Source organism: Oncorhynchus keta, chromosome 24 (assembly GCF_023373465.1).
Source record: "Oncorhynchus keta strain PuntledgeMale-10-30-2019 chromosome 24, Oket_V2, whole genome shotgun sequence".
In the NCBI taxonomy this organism is placed as follows: domain Eukaryota; kingdom Metazoa; phylum Chordata; class Actinopteri; order Salmoniformes; family Salmonidae; genus Oncorhynchus; species Oncorhynchus keta.
The window spans coordinates 18,783,137-18,797,434 of NC_068444.1; the positions used below are offsets into that span (position 1 = coordinate 18,783,137).

A 14,298-nucleotide genomic window follows, 5' to 3' on the forward strand; every position below is an offset into this window, starting at 1 on the left:
GGCAGGAGTCAGGCAGGAGTCAGACAGGAGTCAGGCAGGAGTCAGGCAGGAGTCAGGCAGGAGTCAGACAGGAGTCAGACAGGAGTCAGACAGGAGTCAGACAGGGGAGTCAGGCAGGAGTCAGACAGGAGTCAGGCAGGAGTCAGGCAGGAGTCAGACAGGAGTCAGGCAGGAGTCAGGCAGGAGTCAGACAGGAGTCAGGCAGGAGTCAGGCAGGAGTCAGACAGGAGTCAGGCAGGAGTCAGGCAGGAGTCAGGCAGGAGTCAGACAGGAGTCAGACAGGAGTCAGGCAGGAGTCAGGCAGGAGTCAGGCAGGAGTCAGACAGGAGTCAGGCAGGAGTCAGACAGGAGTCAGACAGGGAGTCAGGCAGGGAGTCAGGCAGGAGTCAGGCAGGAGTCAGACAGGAGTCAGGCAGGAGTCAGGCAGGAGTCAGACAGGAGTCAGGCAGGAGTCAGGCAGGAGTCAGGCAGGAGTCAGGCAGGAGTCAGACGGGGAGTCAGGCGGGGAGTCAGGCAGGGAGTCAGACAGGGAGTCAGACAGGAGTCAGGCAGGAGTCAGACAGGAGTCAGACAGGAGTCAGATAGGAGTCAGACAGGGGTCAGACAGGAGTCAGGCAGGAGTCAGGCAGGAGTCAGACAGGAGTCAGGCAGGGAGTCAGACAGGGAGTCAGGCAGGAGTCAGGCAGGAGTCAGACAGGAGTCAGACAGGGAGTCAGGCAGGGAGTCAGACAGGGAGTCAGACAGGGAGTCAGATAGGGAGTCAGACAGGGGTCAGACAGGGAGTCAGGCAGGGAGTCAGGCAGGGAGTCAGACAGGGAGTCAGACAGGGAGTCAGACAGGGAGTCAGGCAGGGAGTCAGGCAGGGAGTCAGACAGGGAGTCAGACAGGGAGTCAGGCAGGGAGTCAGACAGGGAGTCAGGCAGGGAGTCAGGCAGGGAGTCAGACAGGGAGTCAGGCAGGGAGTCAGACAGGGAGTCAGACAGGGAGTCAGATAGGGAGTCAGACAGGGGGTCAGACAGGGAGTCAGGCAGGGAGTCAGGCAGGGAGTCAGACAGGGAGTCAGACAGGGAGTCAGGCAGGGAGTCAGGCAGGGAGTCAGGCAGGGAGTCAGACAGGGAGTCAGATAGGGAGTCAGGCAGGGAGTCAGACAGGGAGTCAGGCAGGGAGTCAGACAGGGAGTCAGACAGGGAGTCAGACAGGGAGTCAGGCAGGGAGTCAGGCAGGGAGTCAGGCAGGGAGAGGATGGTATTTGACTCCCAGGGGAAAGATCTAACAGGGGCAGTGGAGCAGCATGACTGGACTCAGGCAGGTTATCACCCACTAGCAGCACTCCATTATCTATCCATCCATCCCTCCAGCTGGCACTGTCTCTCCCTCTAATGCAACTCCCTGCACCACACTCTCCCCTCTTGATTACCCCACACTCATACCCCCTGCCCTCCTCCTCTCTCTCAGGCCTCTTCCTCGCTCTCTCTGTGTGTGTGCGTGTGATTGTGATGTAGACTCACCTCATAGTGTGCTGTGCGTTGCGACTCGGAGATGAGTTGGGCGTTACAGATGTTGCAGTAACTCTCTGTGAACAGTCCTCCTTCCACGACCCCAGCCTTCATCTATAGACACACACACACACACGCGCGCGCACGCACGCACGCACGCACGCACGCACGCACGCACGCACGCACACACACACACACACACACACACACACACACACACACACACACACACACACACACACACACACACACACACAGAAAAAACATACTTAGAATAAAGCAATACGCCCGTTTGCCAGGATATAGTGACTCTGATCAAATTACACCCTTATCCCTTATAGTGACTCTGTTCAAATTACACCCTTTTCCCTTATAGTGACTCTGTTCAAGTTACACCCTTATCCCTTATAGTGACTCTAATCAAATATAGTGCACTGCATAGGAAATATGGAGTCACACAGCATATGGAATAGGGTGTCACACTGCATAGGGAATAGGGTGTCACACTGCATATGGAGTCACACTGCATAGGGAATAGGGTGTCACACTGCATAGTGAATAGGGTGTCACACTGCATAGGGAATAGGGTGTCACACTGCATATGGAGTCACACTGCATAGGGAATAGGGTGTCACACTGCATAGGGAATAGGGTGTCACACTGCATAGGGAATAGGGTGTCACACTGCATAGTGAATAGGGTGTCACACTGCATATGGAGTCACACTGCATAGGGAATAGGGTGTCACACTGCCTAGGGAATAGGGTGTCACACTGCATATGGAGTCACACTGCATAGGGAATAGGGTGTCACACTGCCTAGGGAATAGGGAGTCACACTGCATAGGGAATAGGGTGTCAAACAGCATAGGGAATAGGTTGTCACACTGCATAGGGAATATGGTGTCACACAGCATAGGGAATAGGGTGTCACACTGCATAGGGAGTCACACTGCATAGGGAATAGGGTGTCAAACAGCATAGGGAAAGGGTGTCACGTGGCATAGGGAATAGGGTGTCACACTGCATAGGGAATATGGTGTCACACTGCATAGGGAATAGGGTGTCACACTGCATAGGGAATAGGGTGTCACACTGCATAGGGAGTCACACTGCATAGGGAATAGGGTGTCAAACAGCATAGGGAATAGGGTGTCACACTGCATAGGGAATAGGGAGTCACACTGCATAGGGAGTCACACTGCATAGGGTGTCACACTGCATAGGGTGTCACAATGCATAGGGAATAGGGAGTCACAGTGCATAGGGAGTCACACTGCATAGGGTGTCACATGGCATAGGGAATAGGGTGTCAAACTGCATAGGGAATATGGTGTCACACAGCATAGGGAATAGGGTGTCACACTGCATAGGGTGTCACATGGCATAGGGAATAGGGTGTCAAACTGCATAGGGAATATGGTGTCACACAGCATAGGGAATAGGGTGTCACACTGCATAGGGAATATGGTGTCACACTGCATAGGGAATAGGGTGTCACACTGCATAGGGAATAGGGTGTCACACTGCATAGGGAGTCACACTGCATAGGGAATAGGGTGTCAAACAGCATAGGGAATAGGGTGTCACACTGCATAGGGAGTCACACTGCATAGGGAATAGGGAGTCACACTGCATAGGGAGTCACACTGCATAGGGTGTCACACTGCATAGGGTGTCACAATGCATAGGGAATAGGGAGTCACACTGCATAGGGAGTCACACTGCATAGGGTGTCACACTGCATAGGGAATAGGGTGTCACATGGCATAGGGAATACGGAGTCACACAGCATAGGGAACAGGGTGTCACACTGCATAGTGAATAGGGTGTCACACTGCATAGGGAGTCACACTGCATAGGGAATAGGGTGTCACACAGCATAGGGAGTCACACTGCATAGGGAGTCGTGTGTCACACTGCATAGGGAGTCACACTGCGTAGGCAATAGTGTGTCACACTGCATAGGGAGTCACACTGCATAGGGTGTCACACTGCATAGGGAATAGGGAGTCACACTGCATAGGGAGTCACACTGCATAGGGTGTCACACTGCATAGGGAATAGGGAGTCACACTGCATAGGCAATAGGGTGTCACACTGCATAGGGAGTCACACTGCATAGGGAGTCACACTGCATAGGGTGTCACACTGCATAGGGAATAGGGAGTCACACTGCATAGGGAGTCACACTGCATAGGGTGTCACACTGCATAGGGTGTCACACTGCATAGGGAATAGGGAGTCACACTGCATAGGGAGTCACACTGCATAGGGTGTCACACTGCATAGGGAATAGGGTGTCACATGGCATAGGGAATACAGAGTCACACAGCATAGGGAACAGGGTGTCACACTGCATAGTGAATAGGGTGTCACACTGCATAGGGAGTCACACTGCATAGGGAATAGGGTGTCACACAGCATAGGGAGTCACACTGCATAGGGAGTAGGGTGTCACACTGCATAGGGAGTCACACTGCATTAGGAGTCACACTGCATAGGGAATAGGGAGTCACACTGCATAGGGAGTCACATTGCATAGGGAATATGGTGTCACACTGCATAGGGAATAGAGTGTCACACAGCATAGGGAGTCACACTGCATAGGGAGTCGTGTGTCACACTGCATAGGGAGTCACACTGCGTAGGCAATAGTGTGTCACACTGCATAGGGAGTCACACTGCATAGGGTGTCACACTGCATAGGGAATAGGGAGTCACACTGCATAGGGAGTCACACTGCATAGGGTGTCACACTGCATAGGGAATAGGGAGTCACACTGCATAGGCAATAGGGTGTCACACTGCATAGGGAGTCACACTGCATAGGGAGTCACACTGCATAGGGTGTCACACTGCATAGGGAATAGGGAGTCACACTGCATAGGGAGTCACACTGCATAGGGTGTCACACTGCATAGGGTGTCACACTGCATAGGAATAGGAGTCACACTGCATAGGGAGTCACACTGCATAGGGTGTCACACTGCATAGGGAATAGGGTGTCACATGGCATAGGGAATACGGAGTCACACAGCATAGGGAACAGGGTGTCACACTGCATAGTGAATAGGGTGTCACACTGCATAGGAGTCACACTGCATAGGGAATAGGGTGTCACACAGCATAGGGAGTCACACTGCATAGGGGAGTAGTCACACTGCATAGGGTGTCACACTGCATAGGAGTCACACTGCATAGGGAATAGGGTGTCAAACAGCATAGGGAATAGGGTGTCACACTGCATAGGGAGTCACACTGCATAGGGAATAGGGAGTCACACTGCATAGGGAGTCACACTGCATAGGGTGTCACACTGCATAGGGTGTCACAATGCATAGGGAATAGGGAGTCACACTGCATAGGGAGTCACACTGCATAGGGTGTCACACTGCATAGGGAATAGGGTGTCACATGGCATAGGGAATACGGAGTCACACAGCATAGGGAACAGGGTGTCACACTGCATAGTGAATAGGGTGTCACACTGCATAGGGAGTCACACTGCATAGGGAATAGGGAGTCACACTGCATAGGGAGTCACACTGCATAGGGTGTCACACTGCATAGGGTGTCACAATGCATAGGGAATAGGGAGTCACACTGCATAGGGAGTCACACTGCATAGGGTGTCACACTGCATAGGGAATAGGGTGTCACATGGCATAGGGAATACGGAGTCACACAGCATAGGGAACAGGGTGTCACACTGCATAGTGAATAGGGTGTCACACTGCATAGGGAGTCACACTGCATAGGGAATAGGGTGTCACACAGCATAGGGAGTCACACTGCATAGGAGTCGTGTGTCACACTGCATAGGGAGTCACACTGCGTAGGCAATAGTGTGTCACACTGCATAGGGAGTCACACTGCATAGGGTGTCACACTGCATAGGGAATAGGGAGTCACACTGCATAGGGAGTCACACTGCATAGGGTGTCACACTGCATAGGGAATAGGGAGTCACACTGCATAGGCAATAGGGTGTCACACTGCATAGGGAGTCACACTGCATAGGGAGTCACACTGCATAGGGTGTCACACTGCATAGGGAATAGGGAGTCACACTGCATAGGGAGTCACACTGCATAGGGTGTCACACTGCATAGGGTGTCACACTGCATAGGGAATAAGGAGTCACACTGCATAGGGAGTCACACTGCATAGGGTGTCACACTGCATAGGGAATAGGGTGTCACATGGCATAGGGAATACAGAGTCACACAGCATAGGGAACAGGGTGTCACACTGCATAGTGAATAGGGTGTCACACTGCATAGGGAGTCACACTGCATAGGGAATAGGGTGTCACACAGCATAGGGAGTCACACTGCATAGGGAGTAGGGTGTCACACTGCATAGGGAGTCACACTGCATTAGGAGTCACACTGCATAGGGAATAGGGAGTCACACTGCATAGGGAGTCACATTGCATAGGGAATATGGTGTCACACTGCATAGGGAATAGAGTGTCACACAGCATAGGGAGTCACACTGCATAGGGAGTCGTGTGTCACACTGCATAGGGAGTCACACTGCGTAGGCAATAGTGTGTCACACTGCATAGGGAGTCACACTGCATAGGGTGTCACACTGCATAGGGAATAGGGAGTCACACTGCATAGGGAGTCACACTGCATAGGGTGTCACACTGCATAGGGAATAGGGAGTCACACTGCATAGGCAATAGGGTGTCACACTGCATAGGGAGTCACACTGCATAGGGAGTCACACTGCATAGGGTGTCACACTGCATAGGAATAGGAGTCACACTGCATAGGGAGTCACACTGCATAGGGTGTCACACTGCATAGGGTGTCACACTGCATAGGGAATAGGGAGTCACACTGCATAGGGAGTCACACTGCATAGGGTGTCACACTGCATAGGGAATAGGGTGTCACATGGCATAGGGAATACGGAGTCACACAGCATAGGGAACAGGGTGTCACACTGCATAGTGAATAGGGTGTCACACTGCATAGGGAGTCACACTGCATAGGGAATAGGGTGTCACACAGCATAGGGAGTCACACTGCATAGGGAGTAGGGTGTCACACTGCATAGGGAGTCACACTGCATAGGGAATAGGGTGTCAAACAGCATAGGGAATAGGGTGTCACACTGCATAGGGAGTCACACTGCATAGGGAATAGGGAGTCACACTGCATAGGGAGTCACACTGCATAGGGTGTCACACTGCATAGGGTGTCACAATGCATAGGGAATAGGGAGTCACACTGCATAGGGAGTCACACTGCATAGGGTGTCACACTGCATAGGGAATAGGGTGTCACATGGCATAGGGAATACGGAGTCACACAGCATAGGAACAGGGTGTCACACTGCATAGTGAATAGGGTGTCACACTGCATAGGGAGTCACACTGCATAGGGAATAGGAGTCACACTGCATAGGAGTCACACTGCATAGGGTGTCACACTGCATAGGGTGTCACAATGCATAGGGAATAGGGAGTCACACTGCATAGGAGTCACACTGCATAGGGTGTCACACTGCATAGGGAATAGGGTGTCACATGGCATAGGGAATACGGAGTCACACAGCATAGGGAACAGGGTGTCACACTGCATAGTGAATAGGGTGTCACACTGCATAGGAGTCACACTGCATAGGGAATAGGGTGTCACACAGCATAGGGAGTCACACTGCATAGGGAGTCGTGTGTCACACTGCATAGGGGAGTCACACTGCGTAGGCAATAGTGTGTCACACTGCATAGGGAGTCACACTGCATGTCACACTGCATAGGGTGTCACACTGCATAGGGAATAGGAGTCACACTGCATAGGGAGTCACACTGCATAGGGTGTCACACTGCATAGGGAATAGGGAGTCACACTGCATAGGCAATAGGGAGTCACACTGCATAGGGTGTCACACTGCATAGGGAGTCACACTGCATAGGGTGTCACACTGCATAGGGAATAGGGAATAAGGAGTCACACTGCATAGGGAGTCACACTGCATAGGGTGTCACACTGCATAGGGAATAGGGTGTCATGGCACTGCATAGGTGTCACACTGCATAGTGAATAGGGTGTCACACTGCATAGGGAGTCACACTGCATAGGGAATAGGGTGTCACACTGCACTGCATAGGGAGTAGGGTGTCACACTGCATAGGAGTCACACTGCATTAGGAGTCACACTGCATAGGGAATAGGGAGTCACACTGCATAGGAGTCACATAGGGAATATGGTGTCACACTGCATAGGGAATAGAGTGTCACACAGCATAGGAGTCACACTGCATAGGGAGTCGTGTGTCACACTGCATAGGGAGTCACACTGCGTAGGCAATAGTGTGTCACACTGCATAGGGAGTCACACTGCATAGGGTGTCACACTGCATAGGGAATAGGGAGTCACACTGCATAGGGAGTCACACTGCATAGGGTGTCACACTGCATAGGGAATAGGAGTCACACTGCATAGGCAATAGGGTGTCACACTGCATAGGGAGTCACACTGCATAGGAGTCACACTGCATAGGGTGTCACACTGCATAGGGAATAGGAGTCACACTGCATAGGAGTCACACTGCATAGGGTGTCACACTGCATAGGGTGTCACACTGCATAGGGAATAGGAGTCACACTGCATAGGAGTCACACTGCATAGGGTGTCACACTGCATAGGGAATAGGGTGTCACATGGCATAGGGAATACGGAGTCACACAGCATAGGGAACAGGGTGTCACACTGCATAGTGAATAGGGTGTCACACTGCATAGGAGTCACACTGCATAGGGAATAGGGTGTCACACAGCATAGGGAGTCACACTGCATAGGGAGTAGGGTGTCACACTGCATAGGAGTCACACTGCATTAGGAGTCACACTGCATAGGGAATAGGAGTCACACTGCATAGGAGTCACATTGCATAGGGAATATGGTGTCACACTGCATAGGGAATAGAGTGTCACACAGCATAGGGAGTCACACTGCATAGGGAGTCGTGTGTCACACTGCATAGGGAGTCACACTGCGTAGGCAATAGTGTGTCACACTGCATAGGGAGTCACACTGCATAGGGAATAGGGAGTCACACTGCATAGGGAGTCACACTGCATAGGGTGTCACACTGCATAGGGAATAGGGAGTCACACTGCATAGGCAATAGGGTGTCACACTGCATAGGGAGTCACACTGCATAGGGAGTCACACTGCATAGGGTGTCACACTGCATAGGGAATAGGGAGTCACACTGCATAGGGAGTCACACTGCATAGGGTGTCACACTGCATAGGGTGTCACACTGCATAGGGAATAGGGAGTCACACTGCATAGGGAGTCACACTGCATAGGGTGTCACACTGCATAGGGTGTCACACTGCATAGGGAATAGGGTGTCACAAGACATAGGGAGTAGGGTGTCACACTGCATAGGGAGTCACACTGCATAGGGAATAGGGAGTCACACTGCATAGGGAGTCACACTGCATAGGGTGTCACACTGCATAGGGAATAGGGTGTCACACTGCATAGGGAATAGGGAGTCACACTGCATAGGGAATAGGGTGTCACACTGCATAGGGAGTCACACTGCATAGGGTGTCACACTGCATAGGGAGTCACACTGCATAGGGTGTCTCACTGCATAGGGTGTCACACTGCATAGGGTGTCACACTGCATAGGGTGTCACACTGCATAGGGAATAGGGAGTCACACTGCATAGGGAGTCCCAATGCATAGGTTGTCACACTGCATAGGGAATAGGGAGTCACACTGCATAGGGAATAGGGTGTCACACTGCATAGGGAGTCCCAATGCATAGGTTGTCACACTGCATAGGGAATAGGGAGTCACACTGCATAGGGAATAGGGTGTCACACTGCATAGGGAATAGGGAGTCACACTGCATAGGGAATAGTGTGTCACACTGCATAGGGAATAGTGTGTCACACTGCATAGGGAATAGGGTGTCACACTGCATAGGGAAGAGGGTGTCACACTGCATAGGGAATAGGGAGTCACACTGCATAGGGAATAGGGTGCCATTAGAGACAAAGACTGAGACAGGCACTAGTCTAACTGTATGTAGGGAACGGAGAAAGACAGCGAACACACACACACACACAGACACACACACACACACACACACACACACACACACACACACACACACACACACACACACACACACACACACACACACACACACACACACACACACACACACACTCAGCCTCAATGCACAACTAGCTGCTGCACACACACACACACACACACACACTCAGCCTCAATGCACAACTAGCTGCTGCACACACACACACACACACACACACACACACACACACACACACACACACACACACACACACACACACACACACACACACACACACACACACACACACACACACATACACACACTCCTATTTTCCCTTAGCCCCAACCCTACCCTTCACCCAGAAATGGCATTTGACCTTGTGGGGACCAACAAAATATCCCCAGTTAGTCAAATATTCTTGTGGAGACTTCTGGTACCCACACGTATAGTTAAACACACACACTCACGCACTAACAATTAACCCTTCACTTCTCTTAGCTCTCATCACAGTAGAGTGGATAATCGCATAAACTAAAGCAGCTTGTTAAAATAGAATAGAATCGAAGAGAATAAAATAGATCCTCATTATCTAATTGAACCTTTGGTCGACTCATTAACGCTTAGCTACAGCACTCCAAGGTATTATCCTTTACACCTGGGGGGGAATATATATTCATATAGATACTGTTTTGAACATACATTCTCTGTCATGCACTAGAATAGGACATGAGGTAGACATGTTTGTTCTATACATAACATTTCTATCTGCAATGTACTGAACATTGCTTCCACCAGAAAGTGACAGAGGGAAAGTCCCTCAAGTCAGAATCGTTTTGATCCAAATGATAATTGTTTGCTCCATTGATGAGATGCAGTAACGTAGTAATGGAAACACGTATGAGAGAGGTGAAGGTGAGAAAGGTGAAGTTGAAAACAATGACAAGCATCATTCTACTTCTGACAGAATACAGGCCAATCAAAGCATCTCTCATATTATGTAGTTAAATAAAAAATAAAAATAAAAAAAAACTTACATTGACTCTCGATTGACAGACAAGAACCAACCGACCTGCAAATTAAACATTATCATGTAATCTCTTCGTTAATTAAGATGACGTCACAAACTTCATAATCTGCCAAAATATCTCAACTACCCCTGTGGGTATAACATGTTGCATGGAGCTCTGTCTGGGTAGTCTGACTCATTTATGAAGGCAATCTGTGACGAGATGAATGACTCGATAGGGGGGAGAGAGAGAGAGAGAGACGAGAGAGAGAGAGAGAGAGAGAGAGAGAGAGAGAGAGAGAGAGAGAGAGAGAGAGAGAGAGAGAGAGAGACAGAGGGAGACAGAGGGAGACAGAGGGAGAGAGAGAGAGGGACAGAGGGAGGGGGAGAGGGACAGAGGGGGGGAGAGGGACAGAGGGGGGACAGAGGGAGGAGGAGAGAGACAGAGGGAGAGGGAGACGGAGAGAGACAGAGGGAGGGGAGGGGGAGAGAGACAGAGGAGAGGGAGGGGAGAGAGACAGAGGGAGAGAGACAGAGGGAGGGGAGAGACAGAGAGACAGAGGGAGAGAGGGAGGGAGGGAGGGAGGGAGGGAGGGAGGGAGGGAGGGAGGGAGGGAGGGAGGGAGGGAGGGAGGAGAGACAGAGGGAGAGGGAGAGGGAGAGAGACAGAGGGAGGGGAGAGGGAGAGAGACAGAGGGAGGGAGGGGGGAGGGAGGGAGGGAGGGAGGGAGGGAGGGAGGAGGGAGGGAGGGAGGGAGGAGGGAGGGAGGAGGGGAGGGAGGGAGGGAGGGAGGGAGGGAGGGAGGGAGGGAGGAGGGAGGGAGGGGAGAGAGACAGAGGGAGGGGAGAGGGAGAGAGACAGAGGGAGGGGAGAGGGAGAGAGACAGAGAGAGGGGAGAGGGAGAGGGACAGAGGGAGGGGGAGAGAAAGGGTGGGAAGGGGAGAGAGACAGAGGGAGAGGGAGACGGAGACGGAGAGAAAGGGTGGGAAGGGGAGAGAGACAGAGGGAGAGGGGAGACGGAGATAGACAGAGGGAGGGGAGAGGGAGAGGGACAGAGGGAGGGGGAGAGAAAGGGTGGGAAGGGGAGAGAGACAGAGGGAGAGGGAGACGGAGAGAGACAGAGGGAGGGGAGGGAGAGAGACAGAGGGAGAGGGAGGGGAGAGAGACAGAGGGAGGGGAGAGGGAGAGAGACAGAGGGAGGGGAGAGGGAGAGGGACAGAGGGAGGGGAGAGGGAGAGGGACAGAGGGAGGGGGAGAGAAAGGGTGGGAAGGAGAGAGACAGAGGGAGAGGAGACGGAGAGAGACAGAGGGAGGGGAGAGGAGAGAGACAGAGGGAGAGGGAGGGAGAGAGACAGAGGGAGGAGAGGGAGAGAGACAGAGGGAGGGGGAGAGGGAGAGGGACAGAGGGAGGGGGAGAGGGAGAGGGAGAGAGACAGAGGGAGGGGGAGAGAAAGGGTGGGAAGGGGAGAGAGACAGAGGGAGAGGGAGATGGAGAGAGACAGAGGGAGGGGAGAGGGAGAGAGACAGAGGAGGGGAGAGAGACAGAGGGAGGGGAGAGGGAGAGAGACAGAGGGAGGGGAGAGGGAGAGAGACAGAGGGGAGGGAGGGAGGAGGGGAGGAGGGAGGGAGGAGGAGGGAGGAGGAGGGAGGGAGGAGGGAGGAGGGAGGGAGGGAGGGGGAGGAGGAGGAGGGAGGAGGGAGGGGGAGAGAGACAGAGGGAGGGAGAGGGAGAGAGACAGAGGGAGGAGGGAGAGGGACAGAGGGAGAGGGAGAGGGAGAGGAGAGGGACAGAGGGAGGGGGAGAGAAAGGGTGGGAAGGGGAGAGAGACAGAGGGAGAGGGAGACGGAGAGAGACAGAGGGAGGGGAGAGGAAGAGGGACAGAGGGAGAGGAAGAGGGACAGAGGGAGAGGGAGGGGAGAGAGACATAGGGAGAGGGAGGGGAGAGAGACAGAGGGAGGGGAGAGGGAGAGAGACAGAGGGAGGGAGGGACACAGAGGGAGACAGAGGGAGAGGGAGGGGAGAGAGACAGAGGGAGGGAGGGAGGGAGGGAGGGAGGGAGGGAGGGAGGAGGGAGGGAGGAGGGAGGGGAGGAGGGAGGGAGGGAGGGAGGGAGGAGGGAGGGAGGGAGGGAGGGAGGGAGGGAGGGAGGGAGGAGGAGGGGAGAGACAGGGAGGGGAGAGGAGAGAGAGAGGGAGGGGAGAGGGAGAGAGAGAGGGAGGGGAGAGGGAGAGGGACAGAGGGAGGGGAGAGGGAGAGGGACAGAGGGAGGGGGAGAGGGAGAGGGACAGAGGGAGGGGAGAGGGAGAGGGAGAGGGACAGAGGGAGGGGGAGAGAAAGGGTGGGAAGGGGAGAGAGATAGAGGGATAGGGAGACGGAGAGAGACAGAGGGAGGGGAGAGGGACAGAGGGAGGGGGAGAGAAAGGGTGGGAAGGGGAGAGAGACAGAAAAGGAGGGGGGAGAGGGGTGGGTGAGAGAGAAAAATGGAGAGAAAGAAGAGTTAGGTAGCTAGTGAGAGAGAAACATGGAGAGAAAGAAGAGTTAGGTAGCTAGTGAGAGAGAAACATGGAGAGAAAGAAGAGTTAGGTAGCTAGTGAGAGAGAAACATGGAGAGAAAGAAGAGTTAGGTAGCTAGTGAGAGAGAAACATGGAGAGAAAGAAGAGTTAGGTAGGTAGTGAGAGAGAAACATGGAGATAAAGAAGAGTTAGGTAGCTAGTGAGAGAGAAACATGGAGAGAAAGAAGAGTTAGGTAGCTTGTGAGAGAGAAACATGGAGAGAAAGAAGAGTTAGGTAGCTAGTGAGAGAGACTCATGGAGAGAAAGAAGAGTTAGGTAGCTGGTGAGAGAGAAACATGGAGAGAAAGAAGAGTTAGGTAGCTAGTGAGAGAGACTCATGGAGAGAAAGAAGAGTTAGGTAGCTGGTGAGAGAGAAAAATGGAGAGAAAGAAGAGTTAGGTAGCTAGTGAGAGAGAAAAATGGAGAGAAAGAAGAGTTAGGTAGCTAGTGAGAGAGAAACAAAACACTAGCAGGAATGTCGGATGACGCCATACAATCACAAATTCTTTAAATAAGTCAAACAACAAAAATGAGCTAAATGCAGAGCCTTCGGAAAGTAATACGACCCTTTGACTTTTTCCACATTTTGTTACGTTACAGTCTTATTCTAAAATGGATTGAATTGTTTTATTTCCCTCATCAATACATTCACAATTCCCCGTACTGACAAAGCAAAAACAGGTTGTTGTTTTTTTTTCTTCACATTTACATAAGTATTCAGACCATTTACTCGTTACTTAGTTGAGGCACCTTTGGCAGCAGTTACAGCTACAAGCTTTGCACACCTGTATTTGGGAAGTTTCTCCATTCTTCTCTGCAGATCCTCTCAAGCTCTGTCAGGTTGGATATATATTTTCAGGTCTCTCCAGAGATGTTCGATCAGATTCAAGTCCGGGCTCTGGCTGGGGCACTCAAGGACATTCATAGACTTGTCCCAAAGCCACTCTTGTGTTGTCTTGGCTGTATGCTTAGGGTCATTGTCATGTTGGAAGGTGAACCTTCGCAACAGTCTGAGATCCTGAGTGCTCTGGAGCAGGTTTTCATCAAGGATCTCTCTGTTCTCCATTCATCTTCCCTCGATCCTGACTAGTCTCCCAGTCCCTGCCACTGAAAAAACATCCTCACAGCAGAATGCTGCCACTACAATGCTTCACCGTA

General features: G+C 52.1%; 1 protein-coding gene across 2 annotated transcripts in view; it reads right to left on the reverse strand.

Moving 5' to 3' along the window:
- The window catches only part of LOC118378838 (zinc finger matrin-type protein 4-like), a 146,313-nt gene that overhangs the window by 103,246 nt on the left and 28,769 nt on the right, over positions 1 to 14,298 (reverse strand). Inside the window, exons 1-2 of one of the 2 annotated variants that reach the window (XM_052477919.1) lie at positions 10,614 to 10,644; positions 1,509 to 1,610 (exon numbers count right to left, since the gene is read on the reverse strand). In XM_052477919.1, coding sequence (XP_052333879.1) covers positions 1,509 to 1,610 — 102 coding nt within the window. In that variant the 5' untranslated portion in view covers positions 10,614 to 10,644. Of the gene's footprint in view, positions 1 to 1,508; positions 1,611 to 10,613; positions 10,645 to 14,298 lie in introns of those variants that run through there. The other variant, XM_052477918.1, reaches the window with a different exon arrangement.